This window comes from Coregonus clupeaformis, chromosome 17 (assembly GCF_020615455.1).
Source record: "Coregonus clupeaformis isolate EN_2021a chromosome 17, ASM2061545v1, whole genome shotgun sequence".
NCBI lineage: Eukaryota > Metazoa > Chordata > Actinopteri > Salmoniformes > Salmonidae > Coregonus > Coregonus clupeaformis.
In genome coordinates this window covers 29,397,767-29,414,738 of record NC_059208.1, presented here as the reverse complement: position 1 = coordinate 29,414,738, position 16,972 = coordinate 29,397,767, and the positions used below count along the sequence as shown (strand labels likewise).

At 42.8% G+C, this 16,972-nt stretch overlaps 1 protein-coding gene across 1 annotated transcript in view; it reads left to right on the top strand.

Moving 5' to 3' along the window:
• LOC121586247 (protein O-linked-mannose beta-1,4-N-acetylglucosaminyltransferase 2) overlaps positions 1–12,992 on the top strand; it is a 31,485-nt gene extending 18,493 nt beyond the window's left edge. The window contains exon 2 of the mRNA XM_041902794.2: positions 10,046–12,992. Within this exon, the coding sequence (XP_041758728.1) occupies positions 10,120–11,898 (1,779 nt within the window). The 5' untranslated portion in view covers positions 10,046–10,119 and the 3' untranslated portion in view covers positions 11,899–12,992. The remainder of the gene's footprint in view (positions 1–10,045) is intronic.
• The last annotated feature ends 3,980 nt before the right edge of the window (positions 12,993–16,972 follow it).

The following is a 16,972-nucleotide window of genomic DNA, read 5'->3' as shown; positions in this document are numbered from 1 at the left end:
AGCATCATGTGGCGTCTCTAGGGAGAACACTGGAGAGCGGAGCGGTGGTGTTTGGATCCTCATTTTCTCTCACAAAAAACGAAACCTCAACGGCTCACTGCAGTGTTAGCTGAAGATGGTGCCATGGAATTGCCTGCTAATTTATCACAGAGGCAGGCTGACCTTTTGAAACCCTTCAGTATTTGGCACAGTGGAATTGCAGTGGGCCCTGCACGCATCCCTGTGGGCCGCCTGTGTGCATCGAGGAGGATTAACACTGGCACTGGCACAATTGCCCTTGTCCTCATGAATTGGAGGGCAATGCTGCTTTAGGTCTTCATGCTGTGTGACATTTTAGCTGCAAAAAAAATTACATTGAGCACTATTAGCCCATTGTCGTGCTTCATGAATGTGAATTAGTAAAATTAAGTGTTATTGTCTGAATGGCATACCAACTTAAACACTTGTAGGAATTGGTTAAATGGGTAGGCTAAAAGGGAAAGCTGAGGGGTTTGTGCTATCTGCCTATTTGGACTCACAGGTACATTAAAAATCTCAGAAGTAATCTCTGGACCTAAATCCCATGTAGGGGGCTTGGTCAAACTTCAGAGGAACCCTGTAGGTAATTTTATTTTTTAGGGTTAGCCAGAGGCTTCTTCCCAAATAGCACCCTATTCCCTTTGTAGTGCACTACTTCTGACCAGGGCACATCAACATTAGTGCACTTTAAAGGGGATAGGGTGCCATTTGGGAAACAACCATATTGTCCTCCTGATGACACCCAGGTCATGAGGCCTATAGGCCCAGCTGTCAAGGTCACCAGCAGTGTCTAATAATGGGCTTTAGCCCCCTGTCAGTACAGTATGGGTCAGTAGGCAGAGGTGAGTTAACCAAACCTGACTCCTCTGCCAGTGCCCTTGGCGAATGGCGATCCAAGTCAAACATGGGGAAGAGGAGAAAAAAGGAGGCCCAGGATTGGATGACAAAAGAACGATGGGATTCACTCAGTTTAACTTCAAATGTAGTGCAGTTCACATATGAGTATTATGAGTACCTGTACATCTGCATTGCTATCATATTGTATCTATAGATGGAGATAAGGGCTTCCCCAAGACTTTTACCACCTGAATTAGTATCATGCTCTTTTGGTAAACTAAATCTCAAATCGTAATGAAAACAAGTGAAAAAGCTCTTATTAAAGTAGTCTATTTTAAGCTCTTGTGTAACTGTTCTGTGTTTCTAGATCTTTTTCCTGTAACTTATCTATGACTGCAGGGTATTACCACAAAGACTGAGCTACTACTACCACTGACATATTGTAGCCTACGGATTTGGATGTCAAAATAGCCTGAGGACTTTTTTAGCCTGCCTCTATTGCAGCATATGAGAGCAGATATGGAAAGAGAGAATGAGAGCAGCAAGAGATTGAGAGAAAGAATAAGAGCAGCAAGAGATTGAGAGAAAGAGTGAGAGCAGAGATAGAATGAGAGCAGGAAGAGAGAGAGGGAAAGAGAGTGCAAGGAGGGAGAGATGGAGCCATTATGTCTTTGTTCAGTCTGGCTTCTTCCTCCAGGACCCTTGGCTTGGCTGGCTGATAGAGGAGAGAGAGTCCGGGGCTTCAGGCGAGTGTAAGGCTGGCTGTGTCCTATGGGCCCTGGTCAAAAGTATTGCACTACATAGGGAATAGGGTGCCATTTGGGACTCAGGCAGAGTCAGGCCAGGGATACTGGAGTTCTTTATGAGCTCAGTCTGGAGAGGAGAGAGAGAGAGAGAGACAGGAAGACTGTAGGGGGATGGCTGCTCTCTGGGGATGCTAGTGGCAAAGGAGGATTCTCAGGAGTTTTTAGGATGGAGCAATTTGACCCAGAAAAAATGAAGAAATCAGAGGTGTGTGTGCATGCGTGTCTGCGCAAACGTGTGTTGGAAGTGGCAATGACCGTTCAGTATGTTTCCATGATATCTGCTGTATGAATCTTGTGCTCCATATTGTCTGCAGCTCAAACAAAGCGTTAGGGGCATTGAGGTAGGGTTAAACTGGACTTCTTTTACTTAACCTGGGATTGATGGATAGATAGGCTTGGCTGCAAAATAGGCTTGGGTGGTATCCAGATTGTCCTACCTTCAAACCGACCTTGTGCCATCCCGGGATATTTGGTCATACCGGCACTGCACACAAGGGGCGCTATTTTCAAACCCCACTGAGCCTCTGTAATCCCAAGGTTAGTTATACTAAAAAGTACATGTAAAATACCATAGCGAATACTAGCTAAATGCTAAAGAGCGCATGCAAACATTTTATGCAGTCTCTGACAAACTGTTTGCCGGACAGATATCACAGTTCATAAAGTTATGAAAGTAACTAAAAAATTCTACTCACAGTTTGCTGCACGCACGAAACAAATATTAGACAGCAAGGTAGGGCTGTGTCAGAGGAAGGCCCAAAAAATTGTCAAAGACTCCAGTCACCCAAGTCATAGACTGTTCTCTCTGCAACCGCACGGCAAGCGGCACCGGAGTGCCAAGTCTAGGTTGATATGGCCTAAAAATCACATCTAGATTTTTTAAAATTGATGGCCGATTCACAATATACAGTACCAGTCAAAAGTTTGGACACACCTACTCATTCCAGGGGTTTCCTTTATTTTTACTATTTTTGACATTGTAGAATAATAGTGAAGACATCAAAACTATGAAAGAACACATATGGAATCATGTAGTAACCAAAAAAGTGTTAAACAAATCAAAATATATGTTATATTTAAGATTCTTCAAAGTAGCCACCCTTTGCCTTGATGACAGCTTTACACACTCTTGGCATTCTCTCAACCAGCTTCATGAAGTAGTCACCTGGAATGCATTTCAATTAACAGGTGTGCCTTGTTAAAAGTTATTTTTGTGGAATTTCTTTCCTTCTTAATGCGTTTGAGCCAATCAGTTGTATTGTGACAAGGTAGGGGTGGTATACAGAAGATAGCCCTATTTGGTAAAAGACCAAGGCCATATTATGTCAAGAACCGCTCAAATAAGCAAAGATAAATGACAGTCCATCATTATTTTAAGACATGAAGGTCAATACAGAACATTTCAAGAACTTTGAACGTTTATTCAAGTGCAGTCGCAAAAACCATCAAGCGCTATGATGAAACTGGCTCTCAAGAGGACCGCCACAGGAAAGGAAGACCCAGAGTTTCCTCTGCTGCAGAGGATAAATTCATTAGAGTTAACTGCACCTCAGATTGCAGCCCAAATAAATGCTTCAGAGAGTTCAAGTAACAGACACATCTCAACATCAACTTTTCAGAGGAGACTGGTGAATCAGGCCTTCATAGTCGATTTGCTGCAAAGAAACCACTACTAAAGGACACCAATAAGAAGAAGAGACTTGCTTGTGCCAAGAAACACGAGCAATGGACATTATACCAGTGGAAATCTGTCCTTTGGTCTGAGTCCAAATTTGAGATTTTTGGTTCCAACCGCCGTGTCTTTGTGAAACGCAGAGTAGGTGAACGGATGATCTCCGCATGTGTGGTTCCCACCGTGAAGCATGGAGGAGGAGGTGTGATGGTGTGGGGGTGCTTTGCTGGTGACACTGTCAGTGATTTATTTAGAATTCAAGGCACACTTAACCAGCATGGCTACCACAGCATTCTGCAGCGATACACCATCCCATCTGGTTTGCGCTTAGTGGGACTATCATTTGTTTTTCATCAGGACAATGACCCAAAACACACATCCAGGCTGTGTAAGGGCTATTTGACCAAGGAGAGTGATGGAGTGCTGCATCAGATGACCTGGCCTCCACAATCACTCAACCTCAACCCAATTTGAGATGGTTTGGGATGAGTTGGACCGCAAAGTGAAGGAAAAGCAGCCAACAAGTGCTCAGCATATGTGGGAACTCCTTCAAGACTGTTGGAAAAGCATTCCAGGTGAAGCTGGTTAAGAGAATGCCAAGAGTGTGCAAAGCTGTCATCAAGGCAAGGAGTGGCTACTTTGAAGAATCTCAAATATAACATATATTTTGATTTGTTTAACACATTTTTGGTTACTACATGATTCCATATGTGTTATTTCATAGTTTTGATGTCTTCACTATTATTCTACAATGTAGAAAATAGTAAAAGTAAAGAAAAACCCTTGAATGAGTAGGTGTGTCCAAACTTTTGACTGGTACTGTAGATCTCGATTTTTGGAACTTTTTCTCTAAAGTATAATAATGTTGCACAATTAAAGGTCAATACACTGGATTTCAAACAGGAATAATCTAATGAATTCAGGGATTGTAAAATTATACCTAGGCTAAATATAATCCTTTGACAACCAGAAGACCCACTAATAATTACATTATTTTATCAAAATAGTTTAACCTGCTTTTTTTGCAATAATCACTGATCTGGCTTTCAAAGCTTCATATGAAATGCCCTTTTTGTTACAAATGTAACCTGAACCATGTACAATGCACATCCACTAATAATGACCAACTTCTGGTAGCAGGCATAATAGAAAATTAACACAGGTCTCAAACAATCTCTCAAGCACAAGCCCACGTGCTATTGAGTAGCCAGCTAATCTTTATATTTAAAGTCAGCCAACTTGGATCTATTTGCTTGCTAACAAGGTAGAACAGTTGAACTGTTATGAATACACCCTCCTGTCCGTCTCCAACTGTTTGAACAACAGCCTGTTCACTTTGTTTAGATGTTGAAATCAAGTGGCCTACCTGGATAAGAAGATGCTTATTTCTCAGAATGAGAACGAGTTGTCAATTCCTTTATATACATTGTTTTATGCTCATTGCACATTTATAAAACATAGACTAGATGGCTAGCACATAATTCTGTGGCTAAAATTATGCAGCGCGTGACAAACTGAGCATTAATTAATTTCCCACAATCATGTTCATTGATACTTCCGTTTTAGTAGATAACTAGCCTAGCTACTAAGTTAGCAAACCAAATGCACAACTGCAGAGCATTTAGCATATTTTAGACAGTTAACTTAAAGGAAAACTCCACCCCAAAACTATATTTTGGTATTTGTTTAATTATTCCATTGTTTCCACTGTTTCAAAATACAGAAACCTAGCCTGTATGATGCAAAACGCAGGATCATATGATGCTAAATTCATTATACGGGCCAGATTTCTGAATTTTGAAAGTTACATATCTTGAAAACTTGATTGCTGACATGCAAAACATTTTGGGACTATATCAACAATGGACTAATGAAACAAATACCAAAAATATAGTTTTTGAGTGGAGTTTTCCTTTAATAGTTATAAGATATCTAGCTGGCAAACATTTAGTTGTGAATTCCATACTTTAGCTAGATCACCTGGCGCGTGCTGCACAACAGTGAGTGACTCACAAGGCTCCGATCTCTCGTTGTTGTGCTTGTAAACGAATAACATGCCTGGGGTCATATTGCACAAGTTGACTGCAGGTATTTACTTAAAAAGTAGCTTCAAATATTCAAATGTATATTTAAAAAAAAAAGTTTAATAGCTTCAACGGTATTGAAAAACCATCCCGTGGTTATTTCCAAATATTCTGGTATACGGCATATACAGTATACCGACCAAGCCTACTGCAGACACAGTCTGGCTCCAAGGGAGAGGAAGGGAGTGTATTTAGTGTCTGCAGCCCAAAGTTGAAGGTTAGGGAGCTAGTCTGTAGATTCTGATTTAATATTATAGATGCAAATGACTATGCTATATTGCTGATATGAGTCTCTGGATTTCTTAGGGAGAAAACTCTCTTGACTCTTCTTTTTGAGTATTGCTAAGTTATCATGGTGATTTAAAGCATATTTAAATGAAGTGTTTTAAGTCTCAAACCTGTATGTCATTTACACACCCTCAACTTTTTTTGTACTGGAATAATTATATTCATTTAATCTCAGCGGCTATTATGGAAAGTGATGTGATATTTATAGTATCCCAGGCAGAGGCTAGCCTATAGAAACCTTTGTTCTTGTAGCAGTCAACCTTTAGATGACTATTTTCCACCATAGTCTGGAAGCAGCTGCTTGGGATCTGAATTAGTGGCTGCATCCCAAATGGCACTGTATTCCCAAAATAGTGCACTACTTTTGCCTGCAGCCCTATGGGTCATGGACTGATAAAAAGTAGTGCGCTATATAGGGAATAGCATTTCGGACGCAGACAGTCTCTCTCACCACATGATTCACATGTTCTCTCAATATGCAGATTAGTGTAGTTTTAAGAGGAATTTATTTTCCACTTTCTCTCCACACAATGTAATTCATCAATACATAACCAGGAGGGGGATGTGATTTAAGGTTCTAGGAATGCCTGTGCTTATCCACAAAGGTAAACAAAGGATGCGCCCCAAATTGCACCCTTTTCCCTACCCTATATAGTGCACAACTTTTGATCAGAGCCATATGGGTCCTGGTCAAAAGTAGTGCACTAAAAAGGAATACTTTGAGATTTTCGCAATGAGGCCCTTTATCTACTTCCCCAGAGTCAGATGAACTTGTGGATACCATTTGTACCATGCATTCGGAAAGTGTTCAGACCCCTTGACTTTTTCCACATTTTGTTACGTTACAGCCTTATTCTAAAATTGATTAAATTGTTGTTTTTCCTCATCAATCTACAGTCGTGGTCAAAGGTTTTGAGAATGACACAAGTATTGGTCTTCACAAAGTTCGCTGCTTCAGTGTTATGATATATTTTTGTCAGATGTTACTATGGTATACTGAAATATAATTACAAGCATTCCATAAGTGTCAAAGGCTTTTATTGACAATTACATTAAGTTTATGCAAAGAGTCAATATTTGCAGTGTTGACACTTCTTTTTCAAGACCTCTGCAATCCGCCCTGGCATGCTGTCAATTAACTTCTGGGCCACATCCTGACTGATGGCAGCCCATTCTTGCATAATCAATGCTTGGAGTTTGTCAGAATTTGTGGGTTTTTGTTTGTCCACCTGCCTCTTGAGGATCGACCACAAGTTCTCAATGGGATTAAGGTCTGGGGAGTTTCCTGGCCATGGACCCAAAACTTCGATGTTTTGTTCCCAGAGCCACTTAGTTATCACTTTTGCCTTATGGCAAAGTGCTCCATCATGCTGGAAAAGGCATTGGTCGTCACCAAACTGTTCTTGGATGGTTGGGAGAAGTTGCTCTCGGAGGATGTGTTGGTACCATTCTTTATTCATGGCTGCAAAATTGTGAGTGAGCCCACTCCCTTGGCTGAGAAGCAACCCCACACATGAATGGTCTCAGGATGCTTTACTGTTGGCATGACACAGGACTGATGGTAGTGCTCACCTTGTCTTCTCCGGACAAGATGTTTTCCGGATGCCCCAAACAATCGGAAAGGGGATTCATCAGATAAAATTACTTTACCCCAGTCCTCAGCAGTCCAATCCCTGTACCTTTTGCAGAATATCATCTGTCCCTGATGTTTTTCCTGGAGAGAAGTGACTTCTTTGCTGCCCTTCTTGACACCAGGCCATCCTCCAAAAGTATTCGCCTCACTGTGCGTGCAGATGCACTCACACCTGCCTGCTGCCATTCCTGAGCAAGCTCTGCACTGGTGGTGCCCCGATCCCGCAGCTGAATCAACTTTAGGAGACGGTCCTGGTGCTTGCTAGACTTTCTTGGGCGCCCTGATGCCTTCTTCACAACAATTGAACCTCTCTCCTTGAAGTTCTTGATGATCCGATAAATGCTTGATTTAGGTGCAATCTTACTAGCAGCAATATCCTTGCCTGTGAAGCCCTTTTTGTGCAAAGCAATGATGACGGCACGTGTTTCCTTGCAGGTAACCATGGTTAACAGAGGAAGAACAATGATTTCAAGCACCACCCTCCTTTTAAAGCTTCCAGTCTGTTATTCTAACTCAATCAGCATGACAGAGTGATCTCCAGCGTTGTCCTCGTCAACACTCTCACCTGTGTTAACGAGAGAATCACTGACATGATGACAGCTGGTCCTTTTGTAGCAGGGCTGAAATGCAGTGGAAATGTTTTTGGGGGATTAAGTTCATTTTCATGGCAAAGAGGGACTTTGCAATTAATTGCAATTCATCTGATCACTCTTCATGACATTCTGGAGTATATGCAAATTGCCATCATCAAAACTGAGGCAACAGACTTTGTGAAAATTAGTATTTGTGTCATTCTCAAAACTTTTGACCACGACTGTACACACAATACCCCATAATGACAAAGCAAAAACTTTTTTTTTGTTGAAATGTTTGCAAATGTATTTAAAAAAACCCAACTGATATCACATTTACATAAGTATTCAGACCCTTTACTCACTACCTTGTTGAAGCACCTTTGGCAGCAATTACAGCCTCTAGTCTTCTTGGGTATGACGCTACAACCTTGGCACACCTGTATTTGGGGAGTTTCTCCCATTCTTCTGTGCAGATCCTCTCTAGCTCTGTCAGGTTGGATGGGGAGCGTCACTGCACAGCTATTTTCAGGTTTCTCCAGAGATAGATAGATAGATAGATAGTTAGATCGGGTTCAAGTCTGGGCTCTGGCTGGGCCACTCAAGGACATTCAGAGACTTGTCCCGAAGCCACTCCTGCGTAGTCTTGGCTGTGTGCTTAGGGTTGTTGTCCTGTTGGAAGGTGAACCTTCGCCCCAGTCTGAGGTCCTGAGCGCTCTGGAGCAGGTTTTCATCAAGGGTCTCTCTGTGCTTCGCTCCGTTCATCTTTTCCTCGATCCTGACATGTCTCCCAGTCGCTGCCGCTGAAAAACATCCCCACAGCATGATGCTGCCACCGCCATGTTTCACCGTAGGGATGGTGCCAGGTTTCCTCCAGACGTGACGCTTGGCATTCAGGGCAAAGATTTCAATCTTGGTTTCATCAGACCAGAGAATCTTGTGTCTCATGGTCTGAGAGTCCTTTAGGTGCCTTTTTGCAAACTCCAAGCTTACTGTCATGTGCCTTTTACTGAGGGGTGGCTTCCGTCTGGCAGAGATGGTTGTCCTTCTGGAAGGTTCTCCCATCTCCACAGAGGAACTCTGGAGCTATGTCAGAGTGACCATCGGGTTCTTGGTCACCTCCCTGACCAATGCCCTTCTCCCCCGATTGCTAAGTTTGGCCGGGCAGCCAGCTCTAGGAAGAGTCCTTGGTTCCAAACTTCTTCCATTTAAGAATGATGGAGGCCACTGTGTTCTTGGGGACCTTAAATGCTGCAGAGATTTTTTGGTACCCTTCTCCAGATCTGTGCCTCGACACAATCCTGTCTCGGAGCACTACGGACAATTCCTTCGACATCTTGGCTTGGTTTTTGCTCTGACATACATTGTCAACTGTGGGACCTTATATAGACAGGTGTGTGCCTTTCCAAATCATGTGAGGTATTTCAGTTTTTACTTTTTTATACATTTACAAACATTAAAAAATAACTTGTTTTCCCTTTGTCATTATGGGGTATTGTGTGTAGATTGAGGGGAAAAAACTATTTAATCCATTTTAGAATAAGGCTGTAACGTAACAGAAGGGGTCTGAATACTTTCCGAATGCACTGTATGTCTCTGCGCCCAGTATGAAGGAAGTTAGAGGTAGTTTTGTGAGCCAATGTTAACTAGCGTTGTTAGCTGTTTCCGTAGACTTCCAGTCATTGCCTTAACCCTAGTTAGCAATTGCACTAACGCTAGTTAGCAACCTCCTTCAAACTGCACGCAGAGACATAAAAATGGTATCCACAAGTTAATCTGACTCTGGGGAAGTAGGTAAAGGGCTTCATTGCCAAAATCTCGGAGTATCCCATTATTTGGGACGCAGACAAAGGCTTCTCCGAGGGAAGGGGCTCTGAGCCATGCTTTGGTATGTAGACCTTCATCAATAGCACTCCAAATAATAGGCTTCCGCTCTGTTTTGTATTATTTCTGATTGCTTTGAGTTTGAATGTAATTTGATTTTTGGAAAGTCTGAAACAGTATGTTCAGTTGATTCCGTTGGAAACATGATATCAGTAGTATGCTAAAAATAATCTTTCTCTCCTCTTTCCCTTTCCCCACGCCCCCCTACACTCCCCTCTCTCTCCCTCTCCCCTTCTCTCTCTCCTCTCCAGGTGTATCGGCGCCTGGCTAGCGGGAGGCGGAGCATGCGTGTGAGGTCAGAGATCAGATTGGACGTGGAGCTGTAATGCGTGCGGCGAGCTGCAGGATGAACGTGGCGGCCATTCTGAACGGCCTACTGGTTTCAGTGGTGGCAGCACTGCTCTGGAAGTATGTGAGGCTGAGCGAGCACGCTGCAGTACTGGAGGAGGAGCTGCAGCTGACCCACCAGTCCCAGGAGCTGTCCCAGGCCCGGATAGACTACCACGGCGCTCTGCTGGCCCTCCAGGAGCATGGCACCCGCATGGTCTGCACCGGCAAGATGCACACTGACCGCATCTGCCGCTTCGACTACCTGTGCTACTGTGCCAAGGCCGAGGAGTTTGTCTTCTTCCACAGCAACTCCTCCTTCATGCTGCCCAACCTGGGGCCCCGGCGCTTCCAGCCGGCCCTGCTGGACCTGTCTTCTGTGGAGGATCACAACACCCAGTACTTCAACTTCCTAGAGCTGCCCGCCGCCGCCCTCAAGTTCATGCCCAAGCCTGTGTTCATCCCTGACGTCACCCTCATCCTCAACCGGTTCAATCCGGATAACCTGATGCACGTCTTCCACGACGACCTGCTGCCCATCTTCTACACCATGCGGCAGTACTCGGATCTGGACGATGAGGCCCGCCTGGTCTTCATGGAGGGCTGGGGCGAGGGTGCACACTTTGACCTCTACCGTCTGCTGAGCAGCAAGCAGCCACTCCTCAAAGAGCAGCTGAGGAACTTTGGCAAACTTATGTGCTTCACTAAGTCCTACGTGGGCTTGTCCAAGATGACCACCTGGTACCAGTATGGCTTTGTCCAGCCACAGGGCCCCAAAGCCAACATCCTGGTCTCTGGGAACGAGATCCGGCAGTTTGCCTCATCGCTGATGGAGAAGCTCAATATCAACACGCAAGGAGGAGGAGAGGAGAGCGCGGCGGAGGAAAAGGACGAGTACATCGTAGTGTTCAGTCGCTCCATCAACAGACTCATCCTGAACGAAGCTGAGCTGATCCTGGCGTTGGCGCAGGAGTTCCAGATGAGAGCCGTGACGGTGTCTCTGGAGGAGCAGACCTTCCCAAACATCGTCAAGGTCATCAGCGGGGCCTCCATGTTGGTCAGCATGCACGGGGCCCAGCTGGTCTCCTCTCTCTTCCTCCCCCGGGGGGCCGTCGTAGTGGAGCTCTTCCCCTATGCGGTCAACCCTGAGCAGTACACCCCTTACAAAACCCTGGCCTCTCTACCAGGCATGGACCTGCAGTATGTGGCCTGGAGTAACATGGTGGAAGAGAACTCTGTGGCCTACCCAGAGAGGCCCTGGGAGCAGGGAGGTATAGCCCACCTGGAGAAGGAAGAGCAGGAACACATCCTGGCCAGTAAGGAAGTACCCAGACACCTGTGCTGCCGCAACCCTGAGTGGCTCTATCGCATCTACCAGGACACCATTGTGGACATCCCTTCTTTACTAGAGGCTCTCAGAGAGACAGTGAAAACCAGGCCCAACCTGAAGAAGGCCAAGCCTGCCAGCACGGTCCACCCGGGCCGGGTCAGAGAGCCCCAGTGCCAGACGTCGGTCCCGGCCACCAACGAGGCCATGCTGACTGTGTCGTGGCAAATCCCCTGGAACCTCAAGTACCTGAAGGTCAGGGAGGTGAAGTACGAAGTGTGGATCCAGGAGCAAGGAGAGAACACGTACATGCCTTATATTCTCCCCCACCAGAACTATACCTTCTCTGAAAACATCAAACCCTTTACAACGTACCTGGTGTGGGTGCGCTGCATCTTTAACAAAAACCTCCTGGGGCCCTTTGCAGATGTACTCATGTGCAGGACATAACTTTAGTTGATATATACAGTCTCAAGTTTGTAACTGCTTGTTCCAGATGATCAGATATTGGGGCTGTGGGTTATTGAAAGTGATGCTAGAAAGGTTCTGTATAATTTCAGCAAGTAGTTTTGAAAGTAGCACTCACAAGCCAAAATGGGTCCCAGAAAATTGTGCACAGTTGTATACAACGTCATTCATTCCGTATGATATGTTACGTCCTGCACAAATGTATGTTTCCTGCAATTCGTATGATATGTTATGAATTTGTAAGTGCTTAAGATCCCGTTCAATATCTTTAATATGAAAATCTGGGATTGAGGATAGTCTCCGATTGAGGATAGTTGATATGATGTAATCTGTATCTGGTATTAGAGACTGTGCTGTGTGATGAGATGACCATGTCCTCACACAGAAGAGAGTGAAATGCAATGGACATTCAATGGCATTTAGCATGGGATGCAGGGACACATGAGTCACGATTTAAGGATACATTGTCTGTACCTTAGGCAGAAAGTGCTATACAACGTGTCTTTTTGAGGTATAGGAATTTATTTTATATATTTATTTATGAGCAAAAAATGTATAGTATGAATTAATGTATCTTTTTTATTAGTCTAAAACACTGAACCTATTTGAGTATGTAATGTAGGTTTTCAGCAAAGCCCAGATGGGACTTTAGGATGACTTGGTCTTGGTTTCATACTTCTTTGTTGGTTTGTGATTTGTTATACTGTTATCTGATAAATCACACCTTTGTGGCTTAGCCTACCCTCCTGCACAAAGTTGTAGCTTTGTCATGTTGCCTTTCTAATTGGCAATTTACAAAATTGTTTGCAGAATATTGCCAAAACCTTAAAGGGATACTGTGAGATTCTGGCAATTACGCCTTTTTGCTACTTACTCAGAGTCAGATGAACTCGTGGGTACCATATTTATGCCTCTGCGTACAGTATGAAGGAAGTTAGAGGTAGTTTCATGTGCCAATCCTAACTAGCATTAGCATAATGACTGGAAGTTTATGATACCCATACACTTCCAGTCATTGCGCTAACGCTAGTTAGCAATTGCGCTAGCGCTAGTTAGCAACTCCCTTCAAACCGCACGCAGAGACATAAAAATGGTATCCATGAGTTCATCTGACTCTGGACAAGTAGATATAATAATAATAATAATAATAATAATAATATGCCATTTAGCAGACGCTTTTATCCAAAGCGACTTACAGTCATGCGTGCATAAATTTTTTGTGTATGGGTGGTCCCGGGGATCGAACCCACTACCTTGGCGTTACAAGCGCCGTGCTCTACCAGCTGAGCTACAGAGGACCACACATAGATAAAGGGCCTCATTGCCAAAATCCAGAAGTATCCCTTTAAGAGAAACCAAAGTGAATTTGAAAATATGGTCACCAGTCTACCATTAAGTATGTGTTATTAGTTGTAATTGGATTATCTTGTGCTTCATTGAGGGTCAAATATTTGCCATTTACCTTTTTGACCTATTGTGGCCATTGCATAATAAATTCTTCCTCTTCTAGATTATTTGAGATATTAATTCAAGGCAGATGAAAACTTTCAAAGAGTGTGTCCAGGAAAATATGTTTCCAGTTTTCTAAAGATGCTGACTAGAACATGCATTATTCATTCAAATGCAGCAGTCTTTTAAGAATAGGATCTAATCTATTATCATGTATTTATGTAAAAGTTTCTGTTGCTATGCAGTGTCACTAGATATGCAAGGGGTACTTCTATTTCATTCAGAAACACTTGAGTTTCTTTAATGAGTTTCTTTATTGTCATTGCCCTATGTGTCAAAAGATAAATACAAAAAGGTTCATGTCACTTGCGTCCCCATTACAGTTCAATTGTCCTATTTTTAAAATTCAGTCCACATAGTTGCAAAAAAGGATCAGAATTCCTTACTTACTATTAATGGGTACCACTTCTGATTGTGATAATTGTCATTCTGCGCAGGTTATATGCGTGCATAAACTTGTGCTATAATTAGCCTGCGATGGTTTTAAATTGAAAGGGTGCTAATGACTGCTCTGCCCCGAATCAAGCTGGAGGAATAACCCCTTCTATGGCTCATCAGTGCTGCTAACCATGCGTGATTCAGTGGATTTATCCCAAATGGCACCCTCTTCCCTTTATAGTGTACTACTTTTGACCAAAGCTTATAAAGGTGACCAGGGCCTAAAATTAGTGCTCTATATAGGGAATAGGGTGCCATTTTGGGACTCAGCCGAAGCCTATATGATGGTGTGCAATGCTGCCTGTTACATTTCATTGCCTTGTGGTGTGCAAAACAAAACTAATTAATAGCTTCCCAGTATGTACCAAGCCCCCAGAGTAAGAATGCTGATGTGGGATCAGCAGCAGCACTCCTGTCCTTCTAATAGTATATACATAGCCTTCAGAAAGTATTTACACCCCTTGACTTTTTCCACATTTTGTTGTTACAAAGTGGGATTAAAATGGATTTAATTGTAAATTTTTTCAACAATCTACATAAAATAATCTGTAATGTCAAAGTGGAAGAAAAATTCTAACATTTGTAAAAAAGATATATATAAAAAAATAATTCAGCTGTGAGTCTTTCTGGGTAAGTCTCTAAGAGCTTTCCACACCTGGATTGTGCAACGTTGACCCATCATTATTTTCAAAATTCTTCAAGCTCTGTCAAATTGGTTGATGATCATTGCTAGACAACTATTTTCAAGTCTTGCCATATATTTTCAAGCAGATTTAAGTCACAACTGTAACTCAGCCACTCAGGAACATTCACTGTCTTCTTGGTAAACAACTCCAGTGTAGATTTGGCCTTGTGTTTTAGGTTATTGTTCTGCTGATGGAAAGCAGACTGAACCAGGTTCTCCTCTAGGATTTTGCCTGTCTTCTTGGTAAACAACTCCAGTGTAGATTTGGCCTTGTGTTTTAGGTTATTGTTCTGCTGAAGGAAAGCAGACTGAACCAGGTTCTCCAGCGATTACAAGCATACCCATAACATGATGCAGCCACCACTATGCTTGAAAATATGGAGAGTGGTACTCAGTAATGTGTTGTGTTGGGTTTGCCCCAAATATAGCACTTTGTATTTAGGACAAAAAGTTAATTGCTTTGCCACATTTTTTGCAGTATTACTTTAGTGCCTCGTTGCGTACAGAATGCATGTTTTGGAATATTTTAATTATGTACAGGCTTCCTTTTCACTCTGTCAATTAGGTTAGTATTGTGGAGTAACTACAATGTTGTTCATCCATCCTCAGTTTTCTCCTATCACAGCTATTGAATTCTGTAACTGTTTTAAAGTCACTATTGGCCTCATGGTGAAATCCTGAGCAGTTTCCTTCCTCTCCAGCAACTGCGTTAAGATGGACTCCTGTATTTTTGTCGCAACTGGGTGAATTGATACACCATCCAAAGTGTAATTAATAACTTCATGCTCAAATGTCAGCTTTATTTTTTTTACACCCATCTGAAATTCACTGCTCAACTGAGGGACCTTACAGATAATTTTGTGTGTGGGATACAGAGATGAGATAGTCATTCAAAAATCATGTTAAACACTATTATTGCACACAGTGAGTCCATTCAACTTATTATGTGAATTGTTAAGCACATTTTTACGCCTGAACATATTTAGGCTTGCCATAACAAAGGGGTTGAATACTTATTGACTCAAAACATTTCAGCTTTTCATTTTGAGTTATACTGAACAAAAATATAAACGCAACATGCAACAGTTTCAACAATTTTACTGAGTTAAAGTTCATATAAGGAAATCAGTCAATTTAAATAAATAAATTAGGCCCTAATCTATGGAATTCACATGACTGGGCAGAGGCCCACCCACTTGGGAGCCAGGCCCACCCACTGGGGAGCCAGGCTCAGCCAATCAGAATGAGTTTTCCCCCACAAAAGAGCTTTATTACAGACAGAAATACTCCTCAGTTTCATCAGCTGTCTCAGACGATCCCGCATGTAAAGAAGCTGGATGTGAAGGTCCTGGGCTGGCATATTTACACGTGGTCTGCGGTTGTGAGGCCGCTTTTTACGTACTGCCAAATTCTCTAAAACGACATTGGTAGATGTCTTATGGTAGAGAAATTAACATTCAATTATCTTGCAACAGCTCTGGTGGACATTCCTGCTGTCAGCATGCCAATTGCACGCTCCCTCAAAACTTGAGACATAATGTGGTATTGTGTCATGTGACAAAACTGCACATTTTAGTGGCCTTTTATTGTTCCCAGCACAAGGTGCACCTGTGTAATGATCATGCTGTTTAATCAGCTTCTTGATATGCCACACCTGTCAGGTGGATGGATTATCTTGGTAAAGGAGAAAATATCAATAACCGGGATTTAAACAGATTTTTGCACAAAATTTGAAGGAAATAAGCTTTTTGTGCGAATGGAAAATATCTGGGATCTTTTATTTCAGCTCATGAAACAAGGGATCAACACTTTACATGTGGCGTTTATATTTTTGTTCAGTATAACTTTGACATTATGGGGTATTGTGTGTAGGCTAGTGAAAAATCAAAATTTTATCCATTTTAAATTCAGGCTGTAACACAACAAAATGTAGAAAAAGTCAAGGGGTGTGAATACTTTCTGAAGGCACTGTATTGTGATCTAAAAGGTTAAACGGATCCTAAATCAGCACTCCTACTCTGAGATGCTTGACATGCGGCCCCAGATCTCTCTGTCCCAGGGTTGAGTTTGCGGCAGAGGGAACAGGTTTGAAACTAGTTTGACTGTGTAGCTCAGTTGGTAGAGCATGGCGCTTGCAACGCCAGGGTTGTGGGTTCGATTCCCACAGGGAGCCAGTATGAAAAATAAATAAAAATAAAATGTATGCACTCACTAACTGTAAGACGCTCTGGATAAGAGCGTCTGCTAAATGTCTAAAATGTAAATGGAGCCTCTCCTGTTTTTGAGACAACTGAGAGTGGTGACAGGAATCAGTGAATCTATAGCATTGGATTGGGTTTCTCTCTACCCCTAAAACAGCACTAGTGACACACAGATCGCCAGTGCCAATTTATGAACTTTGCAATGTGTGCCATTGTTGATTAT